The following is a 22,829-nucleotide window of genomic DNA, read 5'->3' as shown; positions in this document are numbered from 1 at the left end:
TCAAATTAGTGCCAAACTAGGATGAAAGAGATGGGCAAAGGGAGGAGGAACATTAGTGATTAATACAAAGATAATAAAAGTCGTGAGAGTCAGTGTAGCATTGTGACTAGCTGGTAGGATCAGGAAGACCTGATTTAAGTCCTAACTTTGACACATATCAACTGTGTAACACCCCTTGGTGCCCAAAACAACTCTCTAAGACTATATAAATTGGACAAAGGTACTAATCCACATTGACTGAAGGAGTTTCTTTTCTGGGAATCCTCAGTCTACAAAAACAGGTGTCAAGCACTGGAATTGGAGTGTAATTGGAAAATATTTTTAAAAGAAATAAAAATACAATAGAATATAATGTTAATATGTGGTTTTCTAAGTCAATACAGCCTTCAGGGATCCTAAAATAGAGATTAGTTCCTCTCTCCCCCATCCCCACCATCTGAATTTGACACCATGACCCCACACCAATGAAATCATAGGTTCAGTCAAAAAAAAAATTAGGGTTAGAGTTATACCCTTTATGCATAGAGAATCAACAGGGGACTGATATTTACATGCAAATGTTTGAATTGTAAATGTCTCAGGCATTATCAGTCTTTCAACCATAAATATGCCTATGCTAATCTAATTTTGTAAATTAAATACGAAATCAGGGCTCCCAGAAATTAACATATTTGTCCAAGGTCACATGGCTAGATGGTAGAGCTGTTATTTGAAATTAGGTCTGCTGACTTCCAGTCCAAGGTTCTCTCACTATCTTCAGAGGTGCATAAACCTACATTACTATAATGTTGGAAGAAAATGTAGAGGTGATTTGGTCCTACTTTTCAGCTAATGTAGGATTTTTTTAAAAAGCAATTCTTTCATAAAAGTTGGGAATAGTCAATGTTGGAGGGGGTATGGGAAGACAGGAACACTAGTGCATTGTTGGTAAAGTTGTGAATCTGTACAACCAATTTGGAATTATTCAAATAAAGTGACTAAAATATGCATATCCTTTAACTCATAGATTCCATTACCAGGTACATTCCCTAAGGAGGTCATTGATAAGAAAGTCCACACCTGCATCAAAATATTTATAACAGCACTTTTTTTAATCACAAAAAATTGTAAACAAAGTAGATGCCCATTAATTGGGGAATGACTAACAAATTCTGGCATGTGAATGATAAATATTATAGTATAGTGAGAAATGACAACTGGCATGAATACAGAGAAACATGCAAAGATCCATATGAACTGATGCAGAGTGAAGTAAGTAGAGTCAAGAAAATGTTATGCAATAAGAACCAATATAGATTGACAGAACAATAATTAAAAAATAAAATTTAAATATTGCAACATTATACAGAACAATCATGTCTTGAAAAGAAAAATGCAAAGATATTCCCAGTTTACCCCCTTGCTGAGATGGGAGTCCCATAAGCATTGTACAATGCATGTATTTTCAGATATTTTCAATGTATTGATAAAATGTGCTGATTTTTTGCCTATTTTTTTTGTCTGTGAAAAAATACTATTATATAGGATGGTTCTCTAGGAGGGGGAAGGGAGCAATACTAGGGGAAATTATGATGACAAAAACCTTCAAAAATTATCAATAAAAACTTATTTCTAAAATAAAAAAACAATGTTTATCAACTGTTCAGATTAGCTCTGCTTGAATACTTTCAAGAACAGGGATCACACTCCTTAAAGAGTAAGCAGATATGCAGCCATTCTGGAGAAAAACTTAGAACTATGGCCAAAGGGCTATAAAGCTGTGCATACTCTTTAATCCAGCAATACCACTTCTAGGTCTGTATCACAAAGAGATCATAAAAAGGGAAAAAGACCCACAGGTGCAGAAATATTTATTGCAGCTCTTTTTGTGGTGGCAAAGAATTGGAAATTGAAGAGATGCACTCAATTGGGAATGGCTGAACAAGTTGTGGCATATTAATGCAATGGAATACTGTTGTGTTATAAGAAATGATGAGCAGGTGGATTTTAGAAAAACCTGTAAAGACCTACATGAACTGATGCTGAGTGAAGTGAGCAGAACCAGGAGAATATTAACAGCAACATTATGCTATGATCAACTATGATTGACTAGGCTCTTCTCAGCAATTCAATGATCCAAGAAAATTCCAAAAGACTCATGATGGAAAATGCTATCCACATCCAGAGAAAGGACTATGGAGTTGGAATGTAGATCCTAGCAAACGATTTTAACTTTTTTTGTTTTTTCTTTCTCATGGTTCTTCCATTTGGTTCTGATTCTTCTTTTACCATATGACTAACATGGAAATATGTTTAACATGATTGTACATGTATAACCTATATCAGATTGCTTGCTGTCTTGGGGAGTTGGGGAGGGAAAGGAAGGAGGGAGAAAAATCTGAAACTCAAAATCTTATAAAAATGAATATTGAAAACTATCTTTACATGTAATTGGAAAAAATAAAATAGAATTAAGTGGGAAACTTTTTTAAAAAAAAGTTTAAAAAAGAGTAAGCAGGGCAATTCTCCAGCTACTACTGAAGATAACAGTTTGATCAAAGATGATCTGTGAAAAATAACAATTAAATTAAAATCTTGCTTCATTATTGGATAACTCCATTGTCAGAAATTTCTTTTTTATTCTGAATCAAAATCTACCTCCTTGTAATTTCTGTGTATGGGTTCCCAGCCTCTTGAAGACATCAGATCCTGCTGCTGTACTTCTTTGAACACTGTGGTCCTCCTGTTGTCCTTGAAAGCTCTGTATGTTATTGTGCCTGGAAATGGTAAATGAAGAACTTCCACAGGAAAGAAACTTTCTCTATCTTCTGCCTCCTGACCCACTTTATATTATGTAGAAGAAAAGTGTGACACATAATATGTGACAAATAATGGATCTTTTCCATGTCTAACTGTAGTGGGTTTCTTTTAATTACCACTGGTGCTATGTGTCCTCCATATTTCTAACATACACAGCAAATATTAATCCTTCAATTATGATTTGCTTATATGCCAAGAGGTGATGAATAATAGACAAGTTCATTTATCCAATCCAAGAGCAAATAGAAATCAGAGAAAGAATATAAATGAAAGAATATATCAGATATCATTCACAGAGCTGAATGAACTCTTATTGGGAGTGAGTTATCTCAACTCAACCTGAGATCTCATATTTCACCTCAACCTGAGAGTCTCATATCTTACTAAAGATGAAATTCCCAAGTCCAGTGTTGCAAGTTTGGGTAGGAACATGATTGAGGTGCCAGCTCCTCTCTAGCTGGCTTCTTCTCAGAGTCTTTCAGGGACCTTTCCCTGAAGAGAATCAGAAACCACACGTCTAAAACTGGGGCCAAAAGACCAAGATCTCTTCTCCCAAGCTCTCACCAACTCTATCTTTCATGCAGGTGTGGAAAATTGAGTAATCAATCTCAACCAGTGAAGAAAATCTTCTGCATACTTGTTAAAGTGTAATTTAATTTGACTTTTGGTTCTATTGATGTCCTACTGTATTATGGTTGCCACAATACAGCAGGCCACCATAGGAGGTGGAGATCTGAATCTGAAGAAAAGCTGGCGCCCACAGATCCTCCAAAATGTGGAGAAAGTGAGGAGGACAGAGCAGAAACATGAGACTGAACAGAAAAAGATTAAGGAGCTACAGTGGGAGTTTCAGGAAGAGAGTGCATGGGAGGAAATGCAACACTATGCAGAGGATGTTGGAGCTGTAAAAAAAAAAACAGAAGAAAACCAGATTGGATGTTCCAGGGCCCTGGTGGGATGGTGAACCATGATAAGTCCCTGAAGGAATGTCCCATTGACAAATATGCTTTTGAGAAGATGGAAGACAGAGAAGCAGGTTGTTCATTTGAGAAAGGACTTCTCCTAGGCTCCATCTTTGCCTCCTCAGGTGCCAATTCTCTGATTGATAATGACCAGCAAAATCCAGGAGAACCCACTTTCATCATTTCAAAGAAGGAGGAAAAGAAAAAGAAGTATTGAATAATCAGGGGAAAAGGAAGAAAATCAAAGAATTGTTGCAGATGAGCCTGGAAAAGAAAGAGGAGGGGCATCTAGGTGATGCAGTGATTACAGCTCTGGCCTTGGAGTCAGGGGGACCTGAGTTCAAGCCTGGCCTCTGACACTTGACACTTACTAGCTGTGTGACCCTGGGCAAGTCACTTAACCACAAATGCTTCACCAAAAAAAATGGAAAAATGAAAAAAAGAGAGAAGGAAAAGGAAAAAAAGCGCAAGCATTGCAGCTGCAGCAGTGACCATTTTGCCAGTGAGGAAGAGCAGATCCCTGTAAACTTTCAGAAGAAGATGGCAAGTCCTCCTCCTGTTTTACCCCAAATTCCAGGTTATGGCTTACAGATTAATGATACTCACCATGATTGGAGACTACCAGGACCTCTGGCAATTGATGCCAGGAATGTTCACAGGGTCAAGAATCATTCTAGGCCACAGGATGCCTCCCCTTTGCCTCCAAAACACACCAGCAGGAAGGGCACATGAGATGCAAGACCCAGGACAGGAAGTCATGGTCCCTTTGGTAGACAGCACAATTACAAACTAAACAGGAAAGAAAGAGGCTGAACTAAGAGTCATTCACCCAAAAGAAAGAGTATCAAAGGCTACACTCTCCAGGTTATACCAGAAAACTCTCAGCAGAGAAACTGGAGTGAAAACTGCAAGAAATGATGGAGAATGCCAAGTGGCGGGAGGGAAAGAGGCTGAACACCTCCAAGAGGCATGAAAAAGAAGATGAAAGACATGGAAGCTGGATTCTTGGGATAGGAAATTCATCCAACAGTTGAAGTTAGAAGGTATGTCCACCTCCTCCTTAGATGATAGGGCCAAGCTCAACCTCTACTCCCTCCAGAGAACTTCAGCTGCTTTGGAAAAGAACTTCATGAAGAGAAAAAGCTTACAAGGCTCTTAAACCAATTATTCTGAATTTTCCAGGGAAGCTGTTGGCTCCTTAAAGAATGCTCTTTATGAGTTGAGATGACTTCCAAGGATATCATATGGCCACTGCTCAAAGTGATTCTACTCTAGTCATTCCTGAGAACAGCTAATGCCCCTCACGAGACAGGGAGTCAGTTCCTTGGCTGCCTCTTCTGGTATATATATTGCAGAGTTGGGGTTTTGCAGTTTCCTTAAGAGGTGCCCATCTTTATTTCAGTCCTCCTAGAAATTCCTACCACTTTGCATAGCTATTCATAGTCCTCACATGGTCCTGTAACTTACCCTGAACCTGCCTTTTCCATCAGATCCATTCCCTTTCAAAATAGATTGAACTTTAAAAAAATCAATCTCCCTTTAAAAATCACTTGTGGACTTCTTCAGCTGAGCAGCAAATCAAAGGATAGAATCAATATTCCTGGCTTCTGTTACAGAATGTCTTGAAAATTAATTTGAGACAGACCAGGGCCAGCTTGGGAAGAGCCTGGGATCATCCAGTACACAGGCTATCCAATGCCTCTCAGATAGTCACCATCCAGACCTGAAACCAGGGGGAGCCCATGACTCAGATATACTGCTCCAGGTGGAATCTGATCTTATAGTTTTTCATAATTGCTCACTTCACACTGATGCATGCGTCTGGAGGGGATCACTGGGACTCAGGGCAGAGCCATACATGTTGCCATGCAAAATTCTAGATTGCTCAGTAGATCAAGCACTAGGCTTGGAGTCAGGAAGACATGAGTTCAAATGCTGGCAAGTCATTCAACCATCTCAACCTTAGTTTTCTCATATCTATAATGGAAATGATAGTAAGACCTTCCTCACAGTGCTGTGAAAATCAAATGAGATGATATATGTAAAGTTCTTTGAAAAAATTAAAGCACAACATAAATATTATTATTATTAGAGCTATTCTCACTCAATTGTCCCCTATTGGCCTCCCCACCACACAATATACCATGCCAGCTCAAGTTCTCAACTGTTCCCATACTCACTTTCAGATAAGTCTTTTCATTCTAATGTCTGATGTTAAATACCATCTTCCAAGTTCTACCCTCACCCATACGCATACTGACTTCTTCTAGATGTTGTATATGCTAAGGGAGGGAATAAGCTTAAGGAAAGTTAACTCCAAGGATGTAAAAAAAATATGCACAACTTTTTCACAGTGACTAAAGATTGTAAATGGAGGAGACTGTTCCTGGAATCATGACCATTTTGAAAACTTTATGTACCGTAGCTTGGAGATTATGAGTATTTAGTGTGGTGACAGCTATAAAATTATTAAATATTTACGAACTAGTGTTATATGAGAGCAATTATGGACAACAGTATAGTCTGTGATAATGGTCTGGTCAAATTCTGAATTCTATATGATTCTATATTTGTTGTTCAGAAATTTGTTGTCAGTCATTCTGTGAAAAAAACTTGTGTTGGTCATGTCTTGCTAGATATTTGGAAGTTATTCGAATTTTACATTATTCAATTATGTATTGCACTGTTTCTACCAGTTCCCTGCATAATGTACTTGATCACAAAGTTCAGCCTTCTTAAGGATAACTTTTCTATTATTTATGCTGGCAGTGATATGGTCCTGAATCATCATCATAAACTTCTCCATTTCTGAAAGCAAATTTGTATGACTCAGCCATTTGTTCAACAATTCTTTGTCAATGTGCTGTTAGCTGAGTTCATGAAGATGTTTGAATTCCACTCATAGATCTTAGCTATTTCACAGATTCCATCCAGAGGTAAATAACTATCAGTTATATTTGACAAATGTAGTGGCACATACCTATTATCTGCCTGTACTATTGCTTAGTGAGATTCTTTCTATTTGTTCCAAAAGTATTTCCATTATTTTTTACCTGTTTATCATATGCTGTAAAAATGTCTATCAATTTTCTTCCTCCTGGGAGAGGATTCTGAGAAGAAGGTGAAATAAGGCAGGAAATTACCAGGTTCTCCGAAACTCCTCCACAAACAATTTAAAATAATGCTTCAAGGTGAACTTTGAGGGGCAGAAATGATTAAGTGTGGGGTAAAGCAGTTGTCCACCTAAGACAGCTTGAGAGGACTGTTGGAAAAGCCTGACCTCCTTGGGTGGTTGATCTGACCTGATTGAAGGGCAGGTACCTCCAGGCAGACACCATTGAGTCAACAAACAACAAGCCCTGAGGGTAGCTGTCTGGTGGCAGCCTCAGCTTCAGACACTTTTGCCCCAAGGAGAGTATGGGCATTGGACAGCTGATCAGAGGTAGATTACAGGACCTTTGATGGTGCTGGATGTGGGGCCCAAGTGCACTGACCAGGCAGGGTCCCAGCTATGCATATACATATGCATGAGAAGGAGTGAGCACGCTGGTGAGTCCAGGTCACAGAGGACTGGCTGGCCTAGGCACTGCTAGCTGTGAGCACTTCCAGTAGGGCAGAGTCCCTGGTTTTGGTTCCAGAGCAGAAGGGTGAGCTAAAGCTTGCAGCTTCAAGAGGGACTTCAGGGAGTAAGAGCATTTGTAGTGACAACATTGTGAGGGTCCTGATCATGGCTCAGGGGCTAAGAGGAGCTCAGGAAACAGCAACACAAAACACCTGGAACTTGAAACATTATCCCCCACACTTCAAGACTAGAGAAGGAAGATATTTCCTCCAGAGAAAGAACTGAAAAAATGAAGTATTCATAGTAAGGTTTTACATATATATATTTATTTATACATCCATATATACATGGATTACATATATATAAAACCACCATTTCACACACATATAGATATATATGTATATTAATCTATCTGTCCATGTATACATATATGCATGTGTGTGTGTTTTATAGTGGCCTCAATTTTTTTCTTCCACCTTTTTGACAAGGAAGTGTTAATCATTCCATGGGTCCCTTAGGATGAAGCCCTGAGACCTGGGTTTCATTAATCTTTTAAAAGTTTTTATTACAAATTTGTTGTGGTCCATGGCATAGTTCCTAAAGTGCACATTAAGATTGGTATTATATACATGTAAATTGCTTTAAATGTGTTTTCCCCATCCAACTTTGATGTCAGGATGCTAGAAAGTCTTGTAATGTATCTAGCCACAGCTTTCTCCCTTGATATATTTATGCTCAATATGTCATGCTTGGAGGAGACTAAATCATTTGTAGATATTGCCTTCAGTTGAATGTAAATTCCAGATTAAAGCTTGAAGCTTTTGATCATTATATTTCTGTAGAACATATTAAAATTTTTTATACTTATTGAATCCAAATTTTATGTTATATTCAGAGATCATTGAGAAAGGTTCCACAGGATGACTGAACCATTTTATTTGTTTTCTCAGTGAAGCCATATGGCTTGATAAAATCCATGTACGTGAAATGATTAAGATGTGGTGGTTTGTTTCCCTCTTTACTATTGTTATCAGGGTGTAGGGTGTGTTCAGAGAAGACTAGAACCTCTGGCACAAGGGTTGCCAAGTCCTTTTCAGAGCTGTTTTCCACCTTTTATGTCCACCTGATCCACCTAACTCTCACCTGCGGCTCCAAGAAGCTGTAGCATGCACAATGTCTATGCCTTGGCCAACTGTTTTGTCAGACAGGCTAAACCAGGTTGAGGATAACTGAGGGGTCTCAAACCCTTTGGTGAGTTAAGGTGATGTCTACCCCCCTAGCATGCTAAGACTTCCCCTGGTGGAATGGATGGATGAGAACAGTTTGTTCCAATGGCCATGAAAGTGACTGAAGCAGGCACTGTGGAGTGCTTAGAACTGGATTAGACATAGAAGACACCAAGGACATCCACTGTATTTCAAGCCATCACCAGTCATCTTGGCTTTGTATTGCCATTGGACTTTCATGACTCTGGAAGAGAGAATGAGGCTGATGACTTTGCCCAACTCTGTCTCACTTAAATCCAATTTAAGTGTGAATCAAAAGACATCACCCATACCATTTTACTATCTTACCTACATCAAAGTCCTGTGGTGACAGGTAAGTGAAGAAGCAGCAGGTGCAGATACACTGGAAGCTGTAATCACAACCCTACACTCAGGCAGTCCAGATCATAGGGTCATCTTCTCACTGGAAGCAGCAGTGGGATTTGGCAGCCCCCTGTCCTTATGTGTCTGAGCAGCCTTTTAAGGACTGCATTGCTCACCTTCTGGTGTGAGGAAGGAGCCAGAAAAAATGCCCTAAAAATTGTCTGCTTTATCCAACCCTGGCCTGTTTCCCGTGGGTAGGCAAGGATCCTACCCTGTATTCAAAACACACACACAAAATGTACAAAAACTTCTGCACTCACCATCATTCCATAGAATGTCTGTACCCTTAATGGACAAGATTAAATCCAGTAGACTTGAAATACAAGCAGCTCTTGTTGTGAGAAAATTCAGCAAGTATAACATCCCAGTAGCAGCCCTGAGTGAAACAAGGATGGTAAAAGAAGGCCAACTTATTGAAATCAGAGCACTCTCTCTCTCACTCTTATTCTCTCTCTCTCTCTCTCTCTCTCTCTCTCCACATATATATATATATATATATGTATATATGTATATATATATATATATATATGTATATATGTATATATATATATATATATATATATATATGTGTGTGTGTGTGTTTGTGTGTGTGTGTGTGTGTGTGTGTGTGTGTATGTATGTATGTATATTTCTGGAGTGGCTACAGTGAAGGGGAGCACCATGAAGCTGGCATAGGTTTTGCAATCAAAACTAATCTAGTCAACAAACTTGTATGCCTGCCAAAAGGAATGAATAACAGGCTCATGACAACGCAAATATCACTTGCAGGAAAGTGCCATGCCCATCATCAGTGTGTATGATTCCACCATGACAAACCCTGGTGAGGTCAAATAAAACTTTAATGAAGACCTGGAGACCCTCATCATTAATGTTCCAAAATAGGACAAGCTTATAATTCTGGGTGACTTTAATGTTAGAGTAGGCACAGCCTACCAGATATGGCAGGGAGTGCTTGAGAAGAATGCAAAAATGACAGCACTTGTCACTTATTACTGTCACTTACTACTGAAGACTTGTGCATCTCATGACCTTCTCATCACCAACGCTGTCTTCTGTTCACCTGAATGCAATTAAACTTCATGGATGTACCTTTGTGGCAATCATTGGCATTTAATAGACTGTGTTATTATAAGGAGGAGAGATAGGATGTGAGAATGAGGAAGACAAGGTGTGGCTCAGAGTGCTGGACTGATCACAGACTTATCCTCTCCAAGATAAATATTTTCATTCAATGTAAATGTGCCTTCAAGGTAAGGCAACTATGGGAAGTCTTAATATCAATAGAGCACTTCTCTGAGTGGGACCAGTTCATCGCTAACTTGGAGGGAAAGCTGAGCCAATACATGATGGGCGACAGTGGAGCAGAAAAGGAGTGGGCAGCTTTCAGAGATTTGGTACAGCACTGCATTTATTCGTCTGGGTCAGAACATTCACACACATCAAGACTGATTTGATGAAAATGATGGAGAAATTCAGAATCTGCTAAATAAAAAATGAGAACTCCACAGGGGTTACCAGCAGGATGGTTCATCCATCTCTAAAAAGTCAGCATTTAACTCCACCAAAAGTAAAGTGCAAATGAAGGTTAGAGAGATGAAAGTTTCTTGGCTCAGTAAGAAGGAGATGAAATTCAGTTTTATGTTATATTGGTCTGATCATCCACAATTAGATACACTCTACTTTGACTCCAACATGGTGATGTCATTTTGATCCTCTGAAAATGAAGAAAAATAAGCAACAAATTATTGTTATCACTTTCTCTTTCTTCCTCTTCTACTGATCTAGGATTTTAAAGCTATGGAGAATTCCCATTCTAAAAACTCCCTTCACCAATGCAGAATGTCAACTTGCTTATGACTTATGGTATTAAAGAGTTTCCTGAGACAATGAGACGTAAATGACTTGCCTAGAATTACAGAGCAAGAAGGTATAAAAAGTAAGAATTGAACTCAGGTCTTCTTGACTCCAGTCTTATATCTACTACAATGTACTGCTTCTCGTTATTATCATTATCATTATTATTCAGCCCATGGTCTGTGTTGTCAACACCTATAACTTTCTTCCAAGTAATTTTCTCACTCTGGAAAATCATCTTCCTTGTCATCTAGGCAATCTGTCTTATCAGAACTATTAAAAAAACATTTTGTGATATCTGCATCACTAACAAACAGGCACCTGCTTATAAACTTGCACCCACACTTTTATTTGATTTGCATTATTTGTTCATGGAATGTGAACAAGTCTCCCTTAGCAGTTTAAGATTCTGTGCCAAGCTGTTTGGGGGAGGGCTTACTCTGGCAACTAAAAATCACTAGAAAATAACACTTTTACTGACGTGATTAGGCTTCCTTAATGTCTGCCTTTGAAAAAAAATCATTTATAAAGCAAGGGGAAAAATCACATCTTTAATGTTATAACATTGAAATTCTTTTATGGTATGGATAAAGGATCAATTTTGTCATAAAACCTCCTCTTCCATAACAATATTTTGTACTTTAAATAATTCCATAATTTATAGGTTGAAGTAATCAGCAAAGTAAAATTGGGGTTCATGAAGATGGTAACCAAAAACCTTACAAGACTAGAAGATACTAGGCCTATTTACTTGGAAAAACTTTGCTCTACTCAGTTAAAACCTAGAGTTCTGGAATGGTACCTCACTTAAGATACCAGACAAAGGGATATAACACTCAAGTTTCGCTTTTACACATATACATATTAACTTACACTGTTTAAATGGTATATAAGTGAGGGACTTCTTTGAAAATTCTAGGATGATGAAAATTTCCAATCACCAAAGAAGCCTACAAACAGAGCGTGAGGAAAATCAACAGCTCCTGCTTCTGCTTAAATCCTAGCTCACTTAATTCACTGGCATCTGCCAAAATAGATGTTGTCAATAATCACCAAAACATTGATTTCTTCATCATTATAAAACTATTCAGATGAGAGTTCTATGAAAAATTCACAAAATTCATTCACTTAAGAATTTGAAGAGCTTCTTTCACTAACTTTAATCTGATAGTACTCTAACATTTTGAAATAGCAAGGCTGTCCTTCTGAAAACATATATATCTCAATTAAGTACATTAGTTCTTTAAAAAGTTTGCCCCTTGTTAAATAAGTATTAGGTCACAGATAGGAAAATCCTTAGCTATTTTAATTGAGGACCATTCAGATAAAATACAATCCAGGTGGCTTGATTTAGGGAGAAATCTACCATGTAGCACAAGTAAACTGCCCAGAACTTCTAACCATAGCAAGCAATATGTTCATTGAAGGGATCCATAGATTGTCTCTACAAACAGCAAAACAGAAACAACCACACAAAAACCTACCAAAACACAAGGCTGCAAACTCTCAGACACACAGTGGTTAAATTTAATATTTCTATTGAGAAACAACAAATTCTGCAAAGGCACAGAGAGAGACCTCCAAATACAAAGGAAAGGGAATATTTGATCTGTGCCTCTTCCTAAAAATATTTCTTTCTCTCCTTCTGTTTATTATTTTATATTTCCTTTCTGTCTATTTTAGTTATATATATATATATATATATATATATATATATATATATATATATATATATATATATATTATTTATTCATGGCCCTTATGCTTATTTAATCTTTTCTTGTTCTCTATATTTATTATAAAAATAAAACTCATTATTTAATGTGCCCTCTTCTAATGTGTTTCTATTACTGCCTTGTGTATCTTGTCCCTTGCTTCTGTCATGCCTCACTCTTAGAAATGCCAATTCCTGCAGGCAATAGAGAAGATATTGCCTGATGGTAGAAATCCTTCTATGGGATGGATTATCCAGTTCATTATTGACCTTTTCCCTGTTCACAGTATTTTTCCCTGTTTGCCTTGAAATATATTCCCTGGATCCTTAACTTCCTGCTCTTCTGGGTGACAGATGCACCCATGAGCACTGACCCCCCTTCTCTCAAGCAGGATGAAATGGTCTCTCTAAGCACCAAAGCCCTGTAGATAATGCCCACTGCAAAGTTCCCACCTCCAGTTATAAAATATCTCTCCTTTTTTAAATTTTAATTTAATTTTTTTTTATTGGGCAATTGGAGCTAAGTGACTGCCTAGGGTCACACAGCTAGTAAGTGTCAAGTGTATGGTCTGAGGCCAGATTTGAACTCAGGTCCTCCTGACTCCAGGGCTGGTGCCAGTGGTGGCCCGCTGCACCATCTAGCTGCCCCCTTCTTTCTTCTTTCTTTAAAGAATTTATCAGCGATACCCCTCCCACATCCTTTTTATGTGTCCTACATTTCTATAATTTAGTCCTACAAAAAATTGATTCATTTGTGGGCAGAGTGTTTTGGGGGTATAGTCCATGATGTTTCAAGCCTGTTTCTCCACAATTGCTCGTGATTGATGTATACTTTCACTCCTGTCTCTTCATGCACATTTTGAAAGAAATCTCTTAATGCTCTCTCAGTTGTTATTTTGTTGTTGTTTAATGTGGCTGCTGTTTTTGTTTATCTTTTTATTTCTATTTTCTGGAGTTTTTTATTTTTGAGAAGATGAATATTTCGGGTCTGGTTTTCTTTCTAGGGATGTTTTGAATGCCTCTTTTAATTTTTTTCATTTATGATTTGGCTCAGATTTTCAAGGTAGGTCACATTGGGCTACATTTTTGAGGTTCTTTGCTCTTTGGAATACTTTATTCCATTCCCCCTGCTGTTTCTGGTGGATAAGAATAGTTGTGTAATTTGAATGTCCTTTCCTTTATATTTGAAGGTCTTTCTCCTGGCCACTTGTGGAATTTGTAGTTTGTTAGTGTAATTGTTGAGTTTAACCACTATATGTGTATTTGTTTACATGTCATATCTCACCTCCCAACGCACTCCTACTAAGTCCAAAAGCAAATTCTTGGAGGGAAGGGACTGATTTTCATTTGAAATTCTGTATTACCCAAATGCCGAACACAGTGCCCTAAATAATGCAAACAATAGCAATGGGAATATATATGTTTGCTGGGTCATCACATATTACTTAACTACACTTAAAAATGTACATTTTGTTCAAATTGCCTAAGAGTTAGAATAGGAATTCTTAATCTGTACTGTATCATGGATTCCTTGGCAGTCCTCCAAAATGTATGTATGTATCCCTTCTCAGTATAATATTTTTAAATGCATAAAATAAAAAAATGGAATATAACCTAAATGGAATACTATGCATGGAAACTATTCATCATATTGAAATGTAGTTATCAAAATCTTTCAAAAACAAGATCATGGACTGCAGGTTAAGCACCCTTTGGTTAGATAGAGCAACCAGGCACTGAATTTTAAAGAAATCATCATTTTTCTCCTTGTGTAAGTTCCAAGTGTTCTTGCTGTCTTCTTTATAATGCCAACAGCTGAGAAAGAGGAAGTATTGGTATGATCTCAGATGCCGGATAGAGCTAAATACAAGGGAGGGAAGGGTATTCCTCAAATTATGTTTGTATGTATGTTTATGAGGAGGGAATAGTAGGATTCCTTATCTCCAGCCAAGTTGATTTAAATCACAGAAATTAAAGAGTAAAGAACAAAGATAATGAGATTTTAATGTGTTAAATAAAGTGTAAATGCAAGCTAATAATAACAACAACTAGTATTTATATAGCACTTTAATGTTTGCAGAATGCCTTACAAATATCTGATTTTATCCTCACAACAATCCTGGGAGGTAGGTGTTATTATTATCCACATTTTTACAGATGAGGTTATGGAGGCAGAGAAAGGTTAACTGACTTGTGCTGGGTCACACAGCTAGTAGGTGTCTCAGGCTGGATTTCGACTCAGGTGTTCTTAACTTCATGTCTGGCACTGTATTCACTGCACCACTAGGTGCCAATATGCCAACATACCGTCATCTCTTTATGAACTGTGAAAATATTTCCATGATTGAACTGGAAGGACATCTGGTCATTGGCTGGGAAAAAATTGCACCCAACCCTGGTAAGTAGTAAACAACTAAACCTGCCAGCACCAGCATTCATTTCAGGGAAGAAATTTAGGAGTTCCATGGAATATAGCTGTCATTTTTCTATTATAGTGCAGTAAAGAGAAGGGCATTTTTATTTCCTCCCCCTCCCTGTCCCGAAAATGGTCATGGTGAATTGTAGTAGAGCTAATCTCCCTGAACTACGCACTGTACCTGCCAAAGAGAAATTTACACAAGATGTAGGAACAGGAAATAGTCCAAAGAATCATGAGCAGTGGCAGCTGAGAGAGAGAACTCTGGATTCAAGGGATAATGAGCCCTTGCAGTCGAAAAGGAGCTGAAGAGGGAAGCAAACCCAAGTAGCCCAGCTGAATGACTTGTTCAGCAGAAACACTGAAAACAAGGGGGATCACAGAAGAAGAGAAATGATATCAAAACCCTACTGCACTGGAGACATGAGATTAGTTGGCCACATATATAGGATACACGTGTGTTCCATTACCCGTGTGCTTTAAGTTCATGCTCACTCTTCCCACTGCTATTGTTTGCATTTGTGGGAAAGTTTGCTTCAAAGTTGGGGAAGGAAGGAGGGATGTTTGTAGCTGCTGTTCTTCCGATGTCATCTTAGTAAATGTTTTTACTTTTAGTTAATTTTAGTTGCTGACTAACCATTGAAGACATATATGCGTGTATACATATACATACATATGTATACATGCATGTATATATTTGCAATCATAGGTGTGTATATGCACATATATGTCACCTAGATCACCTAGGATGGACACACCCATACCTATGTGGGGAGACACCAGGCATCTACTTTAGGGAGAAGACATTTTGTGGTCCCATACCACATGGGCTGGAGAAGTCTCTTTCCATTGGCTATGTAGCTGAAACTGGCGACATTTTAAAAATTTACCTGATGAAGATACAGCATTGCTCCTTTTCCAGTGGCTTCTGGGGCTGAAGGTCTTATTAACTAACTAAGTGGCACCATATAGTCATCGAGGAAGGGCTTAAGGGCCCCTTTCTCTCAGGCCCTATGGCCCTAAGAAGTGGGCTTGGGGTTTTGGCCTGTTTCATTTGTCATTTTCAGTTCGAGTCAGAGGGTAGAATCTCAAATCCTGGTGGTCATGTGGGGACATGTGAACCCCATCGTTATGGGCTGGAAGGTACAACTAGTTCAGCATGACAGCCTTGAGAAGCCAGGGGGCTGAACAGCAAGGGTAGGCCACATGAGGGATCACTTTACACTTGGAACTTGGTAGGTCTAATGCTATGTAAGAACCGAGCCAAGCTGTGAACTTAAGCCCCCCTCCCTTTCCAGGTAATGATGGGGTCTTGGAGGGATTATGCCCCTCTGAGATGTTGAGGGAGAATGTTTGTATGTTTATTCATGCTATATCTTTGAAGTAAATATTCCTTTGTATAGACTAATCTGATTGTAAATTTGCTAAATGGAACTGGTGTGCTGAGTACTTTTAAAATTCGGAGATCACAATTGGCTGGGTCTTGAGCCAATGACAGACTAGATGTCAAAGAGAGATTGCTCCCTACACACTGAGGATATTGGAGAGGTGGAATATAAAGGATATGGCCTTCAGGCAGTAGGAGCTAGAAGACAGACAGATAGATAGATAGATAGATAGATAGATAGATAGATAGATAGATAGATAGATAGATAGATAAAGAAGAAATCCACAGTCACACTGGGTCAGATCATTCAATAAGTCCAATTACTTAAGGCAAACAAAATTTTTAATATGGTTTTATTTTGTTACAAGAATGGCAACATGTGTGCTTCTGCTAAGACCAGGTTGACTCAGAAGCTCCAGTATGACCAGATAAAACCATGTAAGCTAACTTTCCCACCTTCAGTGAGTTGTTACCTAATAAATTTTGTGGTTTTTAGAATGGCCATTTCTCCAAGCTAACATGGAAAACTTGTCTTTTAAAGAGTATGCTTATAATGACTATTAAAGGTTAGCCTTCTGGGAGCCAAGATGGTGGAGTAAGAAGTAAGTTGCTGTCACCATCCCTTGTTAACCTCTGAAAGCCCAGAAAATATACCCCAGGAAAAACCCTGGAACAGCTGAGCCAGCAGAAAGATGGGTGCAGCAGTCCTGTAGCCCAGGAAGCTTGAGGGATTAACAGGAAAGGCCCCCCTTGCCCTGGAGGAGAGGGAGCAGTACAGAATGGAGGTATTCCAGCAAGCTAACAGAAAGCCCCACTCAGTATACCAGGGGAAGATCTTGAACCCGAGTTGGTGGAGCAGGCAAACACCAACACCAGGACCCCTGAGTGCCTCAGAAACCAGTGGAAACCAGCTTGGGAAACCATCATGTGCCATGGCATTATCTGGCAGCCAAGTCTCCCAGTGCCTCAGCAAAACTCTAGGAAGCACTCCAAGGGGGAAAGCCCCAGGTGGAGAAACAGCCCACAGCAGTGAAACATCTATCTGAAAAGAGCTGAAGAAAGCAAAAGGAAAAGCCCCAGTGAGCAGGCAACCTCCAGGAGCCAGACTACCCAATCCTACCCCTAGAGTTCCATTGTTGCTGATGCCAGCCCAACACTAGGTAAGCCACCAGAACCCTACAGCCTCCAACTGTCAGTATCAGAGCCCCAGCACACAAAGCCAGTGACCAGGCCCCATGCTCCCAATACAAGAAGCTTGGGTCAGGGCCCCTTCTCCCCAGCAGGAGAGGTCAATCTTTTTAAAGGCCAGGAAATAAGCAAACACCATGAGCAAAAAGAAATGTACTATAGATTCTTATTATGGGAACAGTGAAGATCAAGGTGGAAACTCTGAAGAGGACAATATTGTCACAAACCCACACCTGGAACCTCAAAAGACAATGTGAACTGATCTGAAGCCCAAAAAGCTTTCTTGGAAGCGCTCAAGAAGGTCAAATAAGACAGGTAGAAGAAAAATTGGGAGAAGAGATGAGAGGTATGCAAGAGAGAGTCAATAGCTTGGAAAAGGAAGGACAAAAATTAACTGAAGAAAACAACTCGTTAAAAAGCAGAATTGGCCAAACAGAAAAGGAGACACAAAAACTCACTGAGGAGAAGAATTTCTTTAAAAAAAATTGGCAAAATGGGAAAAGGAGGTACAAAATCTAATAGAAGAAAACAATTTTTAAAAAATTAGAATTGGGCAAAAAAAATATAGTGACTATTAAAGATGTTGCAGCAGCTATTAGTGTGAAGAAGTCAAGCTTTTGAAGAACAATTAAAATCCACAATAAAATAAGATCATTAATGTGTAGGCAAGGATGTTCTGGTAAATGTTTGATAACAGTCTTTTTAAAAATAAAAAGAGGTGCATGACACACTTCTAAGTTTTGTCTTCATTCTTAAATTTTTCCATCACTTTCTAATGTCTAGACAATCAACAAAACCGTACATCAAGCCTGACATGTAGTATTTAGTGATTTCCCAGATATAAATGCTCACAATGAAAATTCAACAATCCACTCTCATGAGCTAGTATGAGCTAGCTCCAGCACATCTTTAAGTTGAAAAGAAACACAACCCCAAAAACTGACAAGCTATTTCCATGAAACAACTTAATTTTCAGAAAATGAATGAAGATCTTCAGACGTATCTGGCAGCTAGAGAGGTTGCTATTGATTCCTCTACTGTTTAGTTTCGACTTTTTGATGGAAGGATAGCTAAATGGCACAGTGGATAGAGTAAAAAGCTTGATGTCAGGAAGTCCTGATTTCAAATTCTCTCCCAGAAATTCATTAGCTGTGTGACTCTGAACAAGTTACTTTACCTCTCAGCCTCAATTTTCTCACTTGTAAAATGGGGATAATAATAATAGATATCACAGGGTTTCTGGGAAGATCAAATAAAGTAATATAGGTAAAATGCTTTGCAAACCTTTAAGTCTATATACATATCATCTATTATTAATATAAGAATGGACAAGTCATTAAAAACTAGCTGCTAGTTCTACAAAGACTAGAGTACCAAAGTTTGGAATAAATAACTTTCTTTTTTCTGATGAAACATTTTATTGTATATGTCAATAAGTTTAATTAGTTTATGATTTTCCAAGTACTTTATACATGACACTACACTCACATACAATCTATTTTGAGAATGAAGGATTATAATACTTTCTTCCCAAATATGGGAGCTTTTGTATAACCTTGATTATTTTAGCCTCTTGGAATTCTCCACCTCTATAACATTTTCTTGATCTGTGGCTGCCAGAACTGAACATTATATTGAAGTGTGGAAAAAGTATGGCTGTGTACAAAGGTAGGGTGTTTTCTGTTTTGTTTCCAATAATTTTCTAGATAATGCTTATTATTTTGTTATTGTTGGTGTAAACAAAAGCAAAGTCTTCAAGGGAATCATATTATCAACATAGTACAAAAGAGCTGGGTGTACTGATATACTCTTGAGCAAACAATGAGACTGCCACCCAACCCAAGGAAGGTGAAGAGCTAATGGTGGGCAGTTCTGGTCTATCTATGCCTATGCTAACTAATAACTTATAGTTTATTATCTTATATATTTTACAGCTAGGTAGCACAGAGGATAGAACATGAAACTCAGAGTCAGGAAGCCCTGAGTTCAAATCCTACCTTAAACATTTACTAATTCTGTAACCTTAGACAGTCATTTACCTTTTCTGCCTCAGTTTCCTCACCTATAAAATGTGGATAATAATAACGTCTACTTTCCTGGAGCCATTGTGAGGATAAAATGAGATGATATATGTCGAGTGCTTTATAAATATTAGCTATTATTATCTTTGACATTTGATATATAACATGCACTAGTTCTCTAAAACCTCCACCAAGCTTAGTTATTCCCTTAGTATTCACCTTCCAAATATCAGGTTACCATTTTTCAATAATTTTTTTGCTTGTGTTTGGTGACCTTATTATCTTTTATTACATATCCTACCAGATTGCTCAGCATGAAAGTGACCAAAGAAGAAATAGAATCACAGAAGGTAAAATAGCCAATTTTAGTTAATAAAATTAATTTTTACACAAACAAAACTAATACAGCTAAAGTTAGAAAAGAAACAGGTAAATGGGGAAAATATTTCCAGCAAGTTTCTCTGGTAAAAGTCTCACTTCTAAGATAATTGGAAACATTTAAATTTTACAGAACAAGAGACATTCACTGATTGATAAATGGTCAAAAGATATTAACAGGCAGCTTTCAGAAGAAGAAATCCAAACTACCAATAGTGATATAAAGTGCTCTAAATCACTAATAAAAAGAGTAAGGCAAATTATAATAACTCAGGATCCACTTTACATGGCTCTGACATATAATTTCATACTTGCTTTAATTTGTTTAAAATAAAATGGTACCTTTTATGTGTAAATCATGTATCCTTTTCAAGCTCATCTTGGTATATACCATAAATTTATGATCTATATGTAATTTCTGCCAGACTTCTTTCCAGTTTTCCCAACAGTTTTTGTCAGATAATGAGTTCTTATACTACTACCCATGAAATTTAGGGTTATCAACACTAGGCTACTGTGCTCATTTGATTGTATATTGTTGCCTAATGTGTAACATTGATCATTCTTTCTTATTTCTTACCTAGCACCAAATATTTTGATGATAGCTGCTTTGTAGTATAGTTTAACCTTTGATATTATTAGAGCCCCTTCCTTCCCACTTTAAAAAAAATAAATAATTTTGATGCCCTTAATCTTTTATTCTCCCAGATCAATTTTATTATTTTTTTCTAACCCTATAATATAATTCTTTGGTAGCTTGATAGATATGGTACTAAATAAATAAATTAATTTGAGTAGTATTGTCATTTTTATCATTTTGGCTCAGCCTACCCATAAGCAATTATTTTTTCTTCTTACTTGTGTAAATTATTTGTATAAAGAATATTTTGTCGTTGTGTTCATATAGTTCCTGTGTGTGTGTGTGTGTGTGTGTGTGTCTTAACAGGTATATTTTCAAATATTTTGTACTTCCTATACTAATTTTAAGTAGAATTTCTTTTCCTATCTCTTCCTGACAGATTTTGTTGGTAATATATAGAAATACTGATGATTTATGTGAGTTTATTTTATATCCTGTAGTTAATTGGTTCAATTAGTTTTTAGTTGATTCTCTGGGGTTTTCTAAGTAAAACATGTAAAATGTGTGTGTGTGTGTGTGTGTGTCTGTGTGTGTGTATTTATTTATTTATTTCCTCATTGCTTAAGCTAAGCAAAAATGTATTAAGGATCATCACAATTTAAGGGAGGAAGAGTCTGAGAAAATGCTGTAATGAGCTTGGGGCTAGTCCTGGCACCAGGGTAGGAATGTGAACTAAGAGAAATCTGCCTTAACTATCCCAGTCTGTATTTCCCCAGTCCAAGGATAGTGCTTCCTTGAGCAAGAGTCCTTTTTCTCTTTCAAACCTAGCACCTAGGAGAGTACATAAAATCCATTCATACTCAAATGAAAATGATAGGAAATCTTAAACCAAAGGAAAGCAATTCCAATATTAGAATTTAAGACAAATTTCAGACAAAAGTGCTTTGAGGAATTATTTTCCCAGGGCAATAAGAACTTTCTGATTTTGCTGAAAATGTAACAGGTCATTAACTACTCAGTAGATTCAAAGAAGTAGTCTCTCGGTGAGCAATTGAGAAAAATTATTTATTTATTATTATTATTATTATTATTATTATTATTATGCAGGACACAAATAGCACTTAGTTTCAGTATGCCAACAACCACTTCTTGGTGCTTACTATATACCAGGCACTGTGCTAAGCATTGGGAATACAAAAAAAAAATTTTTAAAAGAGGCAAAAATAGCCGCTGTCTTTAAGAACTTCACATTGCAATAGGGGAGACAACCTGCAAACATCTTTAAGATTTGCAAAGTGTATTGCTTGCATTATCTCACTTGACATGAAGAAAGGGTCAAAGAGGAAAAGCAACCAGAAACAACCAGGGCCAAGAAGATGCAGAACAGAGAAGAGTTTGGGGAGGGGGGTGGGTTTCCGCGAGCTAGGGACCTGATAAGAACTGAGGAAGCCACGCATCCCAGGAATGGGAAAGAAATTGCAGTGGGAGGTATGCAGCGGGATCTTATGTCCAGGACGTTTTTTGATCCAACGAGCAGGGAGATGAATCTAGGACAATGCGTCCTCAGCTGTCATTGCTGTGTGATAGCAACTCTTTATGTTTTATTTTGCCCATTCGAGCTTGGGTAGGAGAAAGGGGAGGATTGTGGCAGCTGAGGAAATGAGAGTAGGGTACTAGAAACGACCTGGACACGACTCACTCCCCCTCCAGCTGCCGCGGTACTGGGAGGAGTCCCGGCGGAGGGCAAGAGGGGAGGAGCCTTCTGAGCATCTGCAGCCGCCTCTGAGCACGATGGGAAAATCCTGCCTTGCTCGGACATGGCGCCCACCTGCCCGGCGGCAGCAGCCGGCGCCGGCGCCCCCATTTGCGGGTCCCGGCAGAACGGTCCCAGCTACAGTCGAAGGGGAGTAGGAGGAGGTGGTAGTGGAGGAGGAGGAGGTGGAGGTGGGGGGACGACGTGGGACACCCTATGCTAAGACTGGAGGGGGTCCGGTGAGCAGTGTGGGGGTGCTCAGAAGGGAAACTGAGGGCCCTGGGCCATTGGGCTACAGCAGGCATGGTGTCCCAGGTGTTGCAATTACTCCGGCAGGGAGTGTGGGCAGCGCTCACCGGAGGTTGGTACCACGATCCGGAGCAGAGCAAGTTCACCAATAGCTGTCATCTCTACCTGTGGCTGTTCCTGCTGCTGCTGCCCCTGACGCTGCACCTGGTGAGTGAGGAGGACTTTGAGAAGGAGAGTGGAAGGAGAAAGGGAAGAGGGGGGGACAGGTTCAGCAGTGGCATTTACTGAGAAATAGGTCTGGAGGAAACTAGGGAGGA

At 38.5% G+C, this 22,829-nt stretch overlaps 1 protein-coding gene and 1 pseudogene across 1 annotated transcript in view; both read left to right on the top strand.

Moving 5' to 3' along the window:
• The first annotated feature begins 3,490 nt into the window (after positions 1-3,490).
• On the top strand, positions 3,491-4,920 carry LOC110217861 (pre-mRNA-splicing factor CWC25 homolog pseudogene; annotated as a pseudogene).
• Positions 4,921-22,489: 17,569 nt separating this feature from the next.
• The window catches only part of PCNX2 (pecanex 2), a 363,956-nt gene continuing 363,616 nt past the window's right edge, over positions 22,490-22,829 (top strand). Inside the window, 1 exon segment of the mRNA XM_021000480.2 lies at positions 22,490-22,719. Within this exon segment, the coding sequence (XP_020856139.2) occupies positions 22,567-22,719 (153 nt within the window). The 5' untranslated portion in view covers positions 22,490-22,566.

Source organism: Phascolarctos cinereus, unplaced genomic scaffold (assembly GCF_003287225.1).
Source record: "Phascolarctos cinereus isolate Bilbo 61053 unplaced genomic scaffold, phaCin_HiC Scaffold_5;HRSCAF=322, whole genome shotgun sequence".
Taxonomy (NCBI): Eukaryota; Metazoa; Chordata; class Mammalia; order Diprotodontia; family Phascolarctidae; genus Phascolarctos; species Phascolarctos cinereus.
This window is presented reverse-complemented; position numbering and strand designations above follow the sequence as displayed.